General features: G+C 47.8%; 1 protein-coding gene across 1 annotated transcript in view; it reads right to left on the bottom strand.

Annotated features, from left to right (window-relative positions):
• The window catches only part of IDS (iduronate 2-sulfatase), a 54532-nt gene extending 43705 nt beyond the window's left edge, over nucleotides 1-10827 (bottom strand). The window contains exons 1-5 of the mRNA XM_054726803.1: nucleotides 10636-10827; nucleotides 9718-9854; nucleotides 8887-9064; nucleotides 6026-6114; nucleotides 728-928 (exon numbers count right to left, since the gene is read on the bottom strand). Of these exons, the coding sequence (XP_054582778.1) occupies nucleotides 728-928; nucleotides 6026-6114; nucleotides 8887-9064; nucleotides 9718-9854; nucleotides 10636-10732 (702 nt within the window). The 5' untranslated portion in view covers nucleotides 10733-10827. The remainder of the gene's footprint in view (nucleotides 1-727; nucleotides 929-6025; nucleotides 6115-8886; nucleotides 9065-9717; nucleotides 9855-10635) is intronic.
• Nucleotides 10828-12291: the final 1464 nt, after the last annotated feature.

Genomic DNA, 12291 nt, shown 5'->3' with positions numbered 1-12291 from the left:
AAAAGAAGTGAGACTTGCTCCATCAAGGGACCTGACAGCTCCTGCTAAAAAGGTGAGATCCCCTGGGACAATCTAAGCAAGATACCAGCAGCATCAAAGAACATGCCTTCTAGTCTCAACTCTCCTCATGAGCAAGGGATGAGGAGTTAAAAAGTGGGCTGCTCAGGCCCAGGGAAACACAATAAAGAAACGCTAACAATGATAGGGAAAATATTTTTAAAAAGATATTACAAGCTCTAAATGATATACATGGCAAGCACAGGATTTGAGGTTCCAACAAAAAATGCAGTGCTGTGTGTATAAGGAGTCTGAGCTGACAGGCTCTGGGGGAAATGGAATTACTGAAGAGAGATACACATTCCCTGGAATTGTGTCCCAAGGACCATCCCCTATTGTAGGCCTTGGCAGCTCTGACTCACTTCTCTATGATGATCTCATCAACCAACTCAACATTTTCTCATTGAGTTCAAGGAAAGGAAATAAAACCCTCCAATGGAGGAAAGTAGAAAGCCAAGCATTTCCAACAAGATTCTTATATGTACTAAGTCTACTACTTAGCCTTGACCTCTGAATCCCACCTTCACACCACCAAGTATACTCGAATCATCAGGCACCCTTGCTGATCAGGGATGGCAGGACATGGCCACCTTCACTATAAAAACCCCTTCTTTAACAAACAGCACAGCTGTCATGACTATGTTGGATCAGCCCTCAGCCAGCTCTTCACCTTGGGATATCTGAAGGGGATGTGTGGCTTGTGATACCCAACAGCCAGGAAAAAAGGACTGACAGATGTTTTCATTTTTTCCAACAATCGTATGGCTTTCTTGGTGCTCTGTTTATCAGGCAAGGTACCCTCGGGTATATCTGCCACATCCACAGGGCAAATCAGGTTGGCATGGAGTTCTCCATCTGGCCCTCTACATGTCTTTCAAAACAAAATATATAAAGTCAGCTTGTTAAGTGCAAGAAATAGAAGTCATGGATTTTACATACACAATGTATTTAACAATCATATCAGCAACCCAGCCCATTAAGTATTAGTCATTCAGGACAGAGACACAGGAAGTAGAACTTAAACAGAGAAGTGTTTCTGCTTTCCCAGAGAGGGGCCAGAAATCCACCATCACTTACCTCCCTGCTGTTAATCCTCTGTCTATATATCATAATTAAAGGAAACTCAAGTAAACTAATGATCAAAAAAATCTGTCTCCAACTCAATAAAGAAATAAGCCCATTTAAAAATGGCTAAAGGACTTGAATAGATATTTCTCCAAAGAAAATATACAAATGATCAATAAGCACACATAATGATGCTTAAAATCTTTAGTCATCATGGAAATGTAAATCAAAACCACTAGGGTGGCTATAATGTTTAAAAATGGAAAATAACGAGTGTTGGCAAGGATGTGGGGAAATTGGAATTCTCATACATTATTGGTGGGAATGTGAAATGATGCAGCTACTTTGAAAAACACTCTGACAGTTCTGAAAAAAGTTAAACATCCTAACTAATAAAATAGTAATATGCAAATTGACCATCACTATAACACACAAGATGGCTACCCCCATGTGGTCAAAGATGGCCACCACAAGATGGCCAGCAGGGGAGGGCAGTTGTGGGCGATCAGGCCAGCAGGGGAGGGCAGTTGGGGGGACCCAGGCCTGCAGGGGAGGGCAGTTGGGGGGACCAGCCCTGCAGGGGAGGGCAGTTGGGGGTGACCAGGCTGGCAGGGGAGGGCAGTGGGGGGAGACCAGGCCTGCAGAGGAGGACAGTTGGGGGCAACCAGGCCTTCAGGGGAGGACAGTTGGGGAGGACCAGGCTGGCAAAGGAGGGCAGTTAGGGGTGACTGGGCCAGCAGGGGAGGGCAGTTAGGGGTGACCAGGCCTGCAGGGGAGGGCAGTTGGGGGCAACCAGGCCAACAGGGGAGGACAGTTAGGGGCAACCAGGCCTGCAGGGAAGGGGAAGTTGGGGGCAACCAGGCCAGCAGGGGAGGGCAGTTAGGGGTGACTGGGCCAGCAGCGGAGGGTAGTTAGGGGCGACCAGGCTGGCAGGGAAGGGCAGTTAGGGGCAATCAGGCCAGCAGAGGACAGTTGGGGGGGACCCAGGCCTGCAGGGGAGGGCAGTTAGGGGTGACCGTCCAGCAGGGGAGGGCAGTTGGGGGCAACCAGGCTGGCAGGGGAGGACAGTTAGGGGCAACCAGGCCTGCAGGGGAGGGCAGTTGGGGCGACCAGGCTGGCAGGGGAGGGCAGTTGAGGGGGACAAGGCCTGCAGGGGAGGGCAGTTGTGGGGGACCAGGCCGGCAGGGGAGGACAGTTAGGGGCAACCAGGCTGGCAGGGGAGGACAGTTAGGGGCAACCAGGCCTGCAGGGGAGGGCAGTTGGGGGCGACCAGGCTGGCAGGGGAGGGCAGTTGAGGGGGACAAGGCCTGCAGGGGAGGGCAGTTGTGGGGGACCAGGCCTGCAGGGGAGGACAGTTGGGGGTGACCAGGCTGGCAAGGGAGGGCAGTTAGGGGTGACTGGGCCAGCAGGGGAGGGCAGTTAGGGGTGACCAGGCCTGCAGGGGAGCAGTTAGGCATCGATCAGGCTAGCAGGGGAGTGGTTAGGAGGTGATCAGTCTGGCAGGCAGAAGCAGTTAGGGGCAATCAGGCAGACAGGCAGGTGAGTGGTTGGGAGCCAGCAGTCCTGGATTGTGAGAGGGGTCCCAGATTAGAGAGGATACAGGCTGGGCTTAGGGACACATCCAACCCCCACCCTCCCCATGCACAAATTTAGTGCACCGGGCCTCTAGTAGTTATTATATGACCCAACAATTCCACACCTAGGTATATAACAAAAAGTAAAAACCTAAGTCCACACAAACACTTGACCTAGAGATTCTACCCGAGAGAAGTTAAAGCAGGTCCATACAAAAACTTGTGCATGTTTATAGCAGCTAAAAAGTGGACATAACACAAATGTCCACTAACTGATGAATGGATAAATAAAATGGAATACTGTCTGACTATAAGAATATTGAAGTTCTGATCCATGCTACAAAATGGAGGAACCTTAAAAACATTATACTAAGTTAAAATAGCCAGACATAAAAGGACATATACTATACGATTCCATTTATACAAAACTAGAGGCCTGGTGCACGAAATTCATGCACAGGGGGTGGGGGTTGTCCCTCAGCCCAGCCTGTACCCTCTCCAATCTGGGACCCCTCGAGGGATGTCCAACTGCCCATTTAGGCCCGATCCCACTGTTATCCCTCTCACAATCCAGGACTGCTGGCTCCCAACTGCTTGCCTGCCTGCCTTCCTGATTGCCCCTAACCGTTTCTGCCTGCCACCCTGATCACCCCTAACCACTCAGCTGCCAGCCTAATTGTTCCCCTGCCAGCCTGTTTGCCCCCAACTTCCCTCCTCTGCCGGCCCGGTCACCCCTAACTGCCCTCCCCTGCAGGGTTGATCGCCTCCAACTTCCCTCCCTTGCAGGCCGGGTGCCTCCCAACTGCCCTTCCCCTGCTGGCCATCTTGTGCTGGCCATCTTGTGTCCACATGGGGGCAGGGTCTTTGACCACATGGGGGCACACATATTGTGTGTTGGAGTGGTGGTCAATCTGCATATTACTCTTTTATTAGATAGGATAGAGGCCTGGTGCAGGAGTGGGGGCCAGCTGGTTTGGCCTGAAGGGTGTCCCATATAAGGGTGGGGGTTCCCTTGGGGCATGGGGCAGCTTGAGCAAGGGGCCTGTGGTGGTTTGCAGGCCAGCCACGCCCCTTGGGGACCCAAGCGTAGGCACTGGTATCTGGAATTTATTTACCTTTTACAATTGAAACTTTGTAGCCTGGAGCGGAGCCAAGCCTCCTGCATGCTCCACCGGCAGCCATTTCTGTTTGAGTTAATTCACCTTCTATAATTGAAACTTTGTAGCCTTAAGCAGAGGCCTGAGCCGGGCCTGGGTGTGCGGAAAGCTTTGCTTTCTCCATTACCGTGGGCAACCCTGGCCTGGTCTCTCCAGCTCCGTGGCTGCCGCCATTCTGTTTGAATTTGTTTACCTTCTATAATTGAAACTTTGTAGCTTGAGTAGAGGCTTAGGCCTGTCAAGGGCAGGCGGAAAGCTTGTTTCTCTCTGTTGCCTGGGAAACCTTGCTCTCGGTAGCTGTAGCCATCTTGGTTCGGTTTATTTGCATACTCGCCCTGATTGGCTGGTGTGCGTGGCTTGGGCTGGTGGGCGTGGCTTTGGTGTCGTGGAGGTATGGTCTATTTGCATATTTGTCTATTATTAGGTAGGATGTCCAAAAGTGGCAAATCAAAGAGAAAGATCAGTTTTTGCCACAGGCTGGGGATTGAGAGGAAATAGTTAGTGAATGATAATGGGTACAATGCTACTTTTTGGGATAACAAAATGGTCTTAAATTGGTTTTGGTGATGGTTGCACAACTCTGTGGTTATACTAAAAATCATTGAATTGTACACGTTAAAGGGTGATTTTTATGATATTTGAATTATATCTCAAAAATTTTTTAAAAATTATCTTCAATTTCAAAGACAGATTAAGGTGACAGTCTATGGAATTACCAGATCCTCAACCACACCATGCACAGAATGTAACCCACTGCTTCATTTCCCAAAGTAGCCATGCTGGCCAAGGGCCAAAGTCAATTTTGACCATGATTTCCACCTTACAAAGACCCAGGGGCAGCGGCAGCTGCTGCTCCATGTCAAAAAGGAGCGTCTTTCCACAGGCTGCCATGTCCACCCAGCCCCAGGCTGGACAGCCCAGCACCTGACTCCCAGCATCTGCTCCTCTCTATATGATCTCCAGCACTCACAAGGGATTTGGCACAGTCAGACCCACCACTTTGAGAACAAATGCAGAGTGGGGGACATGGGCCTGGCATTTGAAAGGTCACTAAAAAGTAGCAAAATAGCCTGGCCAGCATGGCTCAGTGGTTGAGTGTCGACCTATGAACCAGGAGGTCATGGTTCAATTCCCTGTCAGGGAGCATGCTCAGGTTGTGGGCTCGATCCCTAGTGTGGAGCATGCAGGAGGCAGCCAATCAATGATTCTCTCTCATCACTGATGTTTCTATCTCTCTCTCTCTCTCTCCCTTCTTCTCTGAAATCAATAAAAAGATATATTTATATATAAATATATATATATATATATATATATATATATATATATATATTTTTTTTTTTTTTTAAGTAGCAAGATGGTTTCAGGGAATGTAGGGATTGAGATGGGGTCTTCCAATCTCATTCTGTTAATACTCAAGCCATGAGAAGTCCAGAGCCCATACCTTTCACTCTATATAAAATGGAAAGCTGTCAAGAATTTAAAATACTCCAATACACCAACCCCCACAAATCCACACCCTTCTCCATATGATGTATCTAAAATCCTCCAAGGAGCATGTCACTTCTCAGTCCAGCAGCTGGTCTTCTGAATTTCTTAAATATGGGTTTCAGTTTCATTTATAGATTGGGAATTCATCTGAACCAAGATTAAATTACTTTGTATATTCCTTTTCTTCCATAATGCTCTAACATTTTAAAACTCTTATCAAAGATCTCAGCACCTGAACATACCCATTAGGCCTAAGACAGACAGATAGATAATCTGGGCTGAAGGTCCCAGTCCTGAAGCACAGGTCTCTGTCTCTCTCTCTCTCTCTCTCTCTCTCTCTCTCTCTCTCTCTCTCTCTCTCCCTCCCTTCCATGTCTCAGATCTTCTATAACACTCAGCACAGAGCCTTATCCAGAATGAGCACCAAGGAGCCATTAAACAAGTCTTAAACACTAGAACAAGGCATGCCCGCTCACTTCTAAAACAAAACCACCTCTCCCACTGGACCTAATGTCAAAGATCTCAACACTTGTCTTTGCCAAGTCATAATCACAAACAAAACCCACAAACCTCAATGGATAACCAGCTTGAAAGAAGGTATAGCATACACAATAGTTAACCTTAAATTACTAGACAAGGTAAAAGTGGTTCTTCTTTGGAACCATACCCTGTTCATATCCTTACCTTAGTATTTTCATACTTTTCAGAGGAGGGATGATAAGGTAGAACCGACCAGCTATATGGAAAATCATCACTATGATTAGAAGATATTCCTTGAAGGGGGGAAAAAAAGAAAGTCACTAAATAAAACATGAAGGGTTTTTCAATGCCCTCCTCACCCTAAGTTAAAACTTTGTAAACATTTTGGCAAGTATCATCTCCCCTCTTTGGGCCTCAGTTTTTTAATCTATAAAATCAAGAGCTTAGGCCCCTTGATGATAAATCCCCCTAAAGCCAACTCTCTCTAGGTTTCTATTTGAGCACTAAGCATCTGACTTCCCAATCTATAAAACCTTCATGACTCAAGTTAGGCTCTTAGGAAGAAACCTAAAAGGGTGAGATAAGCCAATCTGTTACAGCAACACAGCCCTGCAGCCCTCACTGGAGCCTCTCACCTGCCCTTTGAAGAAGGTGGCAAAGGCACAAACACCACCATTGGCTGGGTGGGAAGATGAGGCTCAGAGAAGGTTGGTGCTGTGCCTGATGCCAACCAGATATTACATGATTAAGCGAGGACTCCAACCCATGTCTTAGAACTCCAGGCTCAGTGCTCATTCATGAAGCATAAACCTATCCTAAGCTCAGTAGTTAACAGCCTATTTGGGAAGACAAAATAACAACATGTGAAACCAAGAAATCAGTCAGTGCCAGCTATCTAGAGTAGAAGTACTGTGTTAAGTGGGAGAGGCCCCAGGCCCAGAGGTGATGTGGGTCTGGTGATGGTTTGCAGTGAGGGCTTTTGAGTCAGCGAGGCTTGCAAGGAGTCTTAGGGGAAGTGCTACCAATTGGATTTGAGGGGATTAGCCAGGAGGAGCAGAGAGGGTAGTGCAGTCAGAATCCCAGGAGAAAGAGCATTATCAGCACAGTGAAATATTTGGGGGGCAGTGGATGGGGGGCTCATCCACACAATAAGTATAGTGGATAGAGCAGAGGTCACTGACAGACCTGGATTCAAATCCCGGCACTGCTCCTTAGTACTTGTGCAACCTTGGGCAAGCTACTTGACCTCCAACAAGCCTCAATTTCTTCCTCAGGAAATGATGACTATGATAAAAACCCACCTTGTTTGCTGTTGAGGAGAGGATTAATAGAGCAGCTAGCACAGTAACTGGTACATAGCTAGCATTGAATAAAAGGTGGCTGCTGTCATCCTTGACAGATTCTTCCCTGACAGAACAAGGTCTTGAGAACAAAAAACAAGTTGAAAAATGTATTTGAACAAGGACTAGAGGCAACACTTTTGTTCTCTGGCTAACACTCTGCTTCGAGCCTTATCCCAAAATCTAACCATCAGGAGGAAGGAGGCCAAACACCACCACTCAGGCTATATCTGGCCTCCCTTCCTGAAACACAATCTCCCCTCTGCTTTATTTCCTCCTCTCCCCAAAACTCTCTCTTCCCTCCAGCTGTACTCAGACAAGGGGGTATCATAATATGAGTACTGACTACAGAAAGTTCTCCTGATGGTGGACTTTTGGTTACACAAAATATTCCTGACATATTCACCTTCAAAACTGGGCCTGACTTAGCCTAGCCTCAAGTTACCCTCAACCTGGACTGGCCAACTGGGTTCCAGAAGAAGGCTGCTGATGTAAGCAGTGAACAAAAGGAAAACTACTGAAAACTTTCAAGTAGTAACCCCTAATGATAAGCACTGTGTTCTATACAGGGCTTGGGTTTTTCAATGCACTTTCACACTCCTGAACTACCTGCACTGGAACGCTCCCTTGGTAGGTAATTAAGGTAGTTATGACTTCAGCTTCCCAGAGAAGGATCTGAGGCTCAGAGGGTGAATGATTTGCTCAAGATCAACTGCACAGCTAAGAAGTGGCAGAGCTGGGACTGAAACCCAGAGGTCTGGATTCCTGGTGGCACTGCCCATCAGTAGTTCACTCTGCCTCTAGAGATGTTCATCTCAGCTGTATGTGGGACAGCAAAGATCTGAAAACAACTTGGACTAAAGCACAGTAGATCTATATATTAGACTACTGGGATGTCATTTAAAAAAAAACTTTGTATGAAGAGTAACTATATGGGAAAATTTTATGTTAAAAATCATGACATAAAATTATATGTACAGAATAATCTCCAATCAGAAAAACAATGTGCCTAGAATAGGGTGGATATCAAAATACAGCTCCCCCACAGGATGGTGTGATTACAAGTGTTTTACATTTAGTTAATACTTTCTTTTTGTCCAATAATCATGCAATTCTTCTGTATGTTAAAAAAAAAGTCTTAAAGTTTGTCTTCTTCAGCATTCTCATTTTGGCATTAAAGAGAGTCAGTTTATCAAGCAGTGTTGAAGGTCAGGACTAGCAGCCCCTGACACTCTATAGGTCCTTGGTACCAGTTTACACTGCTTTTGCTGACCTAATGCACAGACCTAAGCAGCAGCCCCTTCTTTAGGCAAGACAGCAACAACAGTTATGGCTACATGGGACATCTTCACATGTTCTAATCCTTAATCCCTAACTTACTGACAAGGACCCTGGAGTACAGAAGGTCAGGCACAGAGCTAGAATCTCATCCAATCCAGTGCACATCCTTCCACCCCATGAGCTGAAGGAATCAAACCGTACCATGACTAATTTCTGTAAGGAAGAAAAACTCCCCCTACCCTTTGTTACTTCTACCCTTTTTACCCCCTTTCACTCCTCCTGCCAGGTTGAGAAGTAAGATTTTATAAAAAGTCAGTAGTGAATAATGAGGTATCCACCTATTCCCAAGAGGTTTCTGCAAGGACAGCCCCAACCCTAGGATAGAATCCCCAGTGCTTGGACATGAAACAAAAAATAACCCAGAGTTTGGACAGCAAGCAGTACCTGGGTGAAAGACTTTTCCAACCGACATGGTCACGTAGCCATTCTCTTTGAAGTACTGGGGGATAGTGGAGAAGTTTCCAGCCTGCACTCTCCAATAGGAGTTGAAGTCATACAGTCGGGTGGTGTCAGGTCTCCTCCCTGTGAGGAAGGAAACTCGGCTCGGGGCACACACTGCTTGCTGTTAGGGAGCAGAAGCAGAGGCAAACATCATCAGAGAAAAACAGTCTGGGAGCTAAAATGTAACCAGGCAACCTACTGAGTCCTCAGCAAACAGCTTGGCAGCTGAGTCATGCAGATCTCAAAGCCAACCAGTGGGATTTGGGTTTCACCCAGTCACCAGAATGTTTCCCAGGAAAGAGGGAGGGAAGGACTCAGCCCTCAAACCAGCAGATGATAATGTCCTTCTTCACAACAGTATCTCACAGGTGCACAGAGCAGGCAAGGGTTCTGGGGGTGCCCTCAATAATGAGATGAAGTGCAACCATGGCAAGCTGGCTGAACTCACTCAAAGTTAGCCAGCAGGTCTGAGGGTGCCATTCTATAGCACCCCTTCCTTCTCAGCACCTATGGGGAAGAAGGCTGGTCAGAACCATCCTGAGTATGTTAGGGCCAGGGTATTACTTGGGCCCGAGGAGGAGGGGAACCTTGAAAATACAATCTTCCTTGTTAGTGGACAACCAGGTTATCACAACTGCCATTTTCCAGATGATGCTTCCCTCTAATAGAGAGATGCCTGGCACAATCAGGGCCATCTAACAACTGCTAAGGTGATCCCCCTCTCCAACCCTCAGTGCACAAGGCACACATATATACCTAGGGACCCCAACATACCTGGGCAAAGGCATTCTGGAAGAGGAGACTGTGGGATGCCAATTGGTCGATGTTTGGAGACCTTATGAGCTTGTCCCCATAACAACCCAGGGAGAGACGCAGGTCATCCACAATGATTAGAAGGACATTCAGAGCATCTGCACGGGAGGGTGCAGCTTCAGTGAGATGACCTGCACAGACACTGAACCCAGATCATGGTAGGTGCTAGGGTACTGAAAGGCCCAAACTGTACCCTGCACCTTGACAAACCAGCTAATCAAGCCAGAGATGGTGGGAGTCGGTGCACAGAGGAAGCCTCAGTCCCAGGTAGTAGGGAGCCCAGGTAGTAGGGTTAGGCTTTGGCCATGGCCTCAAGCCTGGATGAGGGAGGGAGAGAGGAAGAGACCAAGGGAGAAAGAGGGAGAGGGAGAAAAGGTTAAAAGAACAGAAAGAAGCTCTGACCGGTTTGGCTCAGTGGATAGAGCATTGGCCTGCGGACTGAAGGCTCCCAGGTTTGATTCCGGTCAAGGGCATGTACCTGGCTTACCAGCACATCCCCAGTAGGGGGTGTGCAGGAGGCAGCTGATCGATGTTTCTAACTTTCTATCCCTCTCCCCTCCTCTGTAAAAATCAATAAAATACATATTTTTAATTAACAAAACAGAAAGAAAAATTTGGGGAAGGAGGGAAGTATGGATAGAGGGAAGAAAAGACAGTGAGTGGAAGGGAAGGAAGAAAGGATGAATGTAAAGATGGATAGAAGCAAGGAAGGAAGACAGGGAGGCAAGGAGGGAGGCAGGGAGGCAGGGAGAGAGGGAAGGAGGGAAAACTTTGAGGGAGGGAGCGAGAGACTAAAGGATGAATGTAGGGAGGAAGAATGAAGGGGAGCTGGGAGGGAGGAAGAGAGCCCCACAATCAGGGCAAGAGCACAGGCATCACCTTTGGAATTGTTGCCTGGAGCCACGGATCCTAGAGGGGTGCAGAAAGAGCCCAGGACCAGGCCTAGCAAGAGCAGGGCCCGGTCCGACAGCGGCATTTCTGCCTCAGTGCGACTGCTCCAGAGCCAAGGTGACAAGTCGCGGAGGGAGGGCTGGGTACCGCCACCTCCGCCACCACCGCGGACTACGCCGACAGGGCCTCTGGGACCAAAGGCCTGAGCGCCGCAGCGCTAGTGCGCCTGCGCGCCTGTTCTTAGCCTCGCCCCCCTGGAGGCGGGGCCTGGTGGAGAAACAGGCTCTTGCTTCTGATCTTTGGAGAGCTGCTGCAGTGAATCTTTCAAGGTGTTTCCAAAGATTTGAGATGCAACCACTGTTTTTAAAAAGCAGTTTCCTGCTTCTTTGCCCTTACTCCTACTGTGCTTTTAACCTGCAGCCTTTCCCTTCCCTCTTCTCTCTGTAAAAGTCACTTTTCCTTACAGAGCACCCCAAATGCCATTCACCTTCAGTGAGAACCTTTGAGAACCAGCATTTCTGACTCCCTTTCCTAGTCATCTGTTCAACAAATACTAAGTACCGCAGATATGTATACCAAACACTATTGGTGGCTTGGGAGTTTTGAAGTCCCTGCCCTTATGGAGCTTGCAGACAATAAATAACCAAATAAACACAGAGTGGCAGTGGCATGTATAGTCTGGAGGGGAGGATTTTCTTGTTATTTTCTGTGGGAGTAGCTAATAAAGTGACATTTTAACAAAAGCCCCAAGGTGATGAGGGCACAAACTACATGGCTGTCTGCAAGAAGGGTGATCCAGGCAGAGGGAGCAGCCATTGTGTGGAAGATGCTTGACAGTGTTAAAGGATCATAGAGGCTGGTAACAGGAGATGGGAGAAGTGACTATCATAACTCCCTGACAAGAATCATTCACTGTCTCCCTGGGACTGAAGGTTGGGAAAGACATCACAGTCCCCATGCTCCCTCTGACCCACCACAACTTCCCAGTGAAATAACCTAATATGATGCCAGGTAGATTAGATGTATTTTTTGCGTGAAGAAATACATAAATATTAATGTTGTTATTGAGGGCTTCCTATGACCCAGGCAATATGCTAATTTTCTCCTCACAGCAATGCTGTGAAATAGATGCTGCTTTCATTCCCATTTTACAAATCCAGAAATTAAACTCAAAGAGGCTGAATCACTTGACCAAAGACACACAGCCAGGAAGTAGAAAAGCAAGGTGGCTCTCAATTAGAGGTGTGCCTCCTCAAGCGATAGGCAGAACATGGTCATTTCCTGTGGCCTGCCACCGCTGCTGCTGCACCTGCTTTGCTGTTTCTTCAGGCCCCAGCAATGGGAGGTGTTCACACTGAGGCCTGGCAGGTGTCCCACTGGGAAGGGCCAGCCTCTGCCTGCTATCCCCAGGCCAGAGCACACTGAGCCCCTCAAGGTGGGTCAGCCCCAGCCCAGGGCCCAAGCTGCCAGGCTTCAGGTGGCCCCTCAGCTGTCCCGCTTCATCCTGACCCTTCCTTTGTATTGGTGGATACTCAGGGTCTTGCTCTTTTCCTCCCAAAATTATGGCCTAATGTCTCAGGAAAGTCTGAGCCCAATGTCAATAAATACTCCAGTGGATGTTCAGAAAGTTGTTCTTACTCTTAT

The sequence above is a fragment of the Eptesicus fuscus genome, chromosome 1 (genome assembly GCF_027574615.1).
Source record: "Eptesicus fuscus isolate TK198812 chromosome 1, DD_ASM_mEF_20220401, whole genome shotgun sequence".
Taxonomy (NCBI): domain Eukaryota; kingdom Metazoa; phylum Chordata; class Mammalia; order Chiroptera; family Vespertilionidae; genus Eptesicus; species Eptesicus fuscus.
Note: the sequence above shows the minus strand (reverse complement) of the source record. Positions and strands in the feature narration are given on the sequence as shown.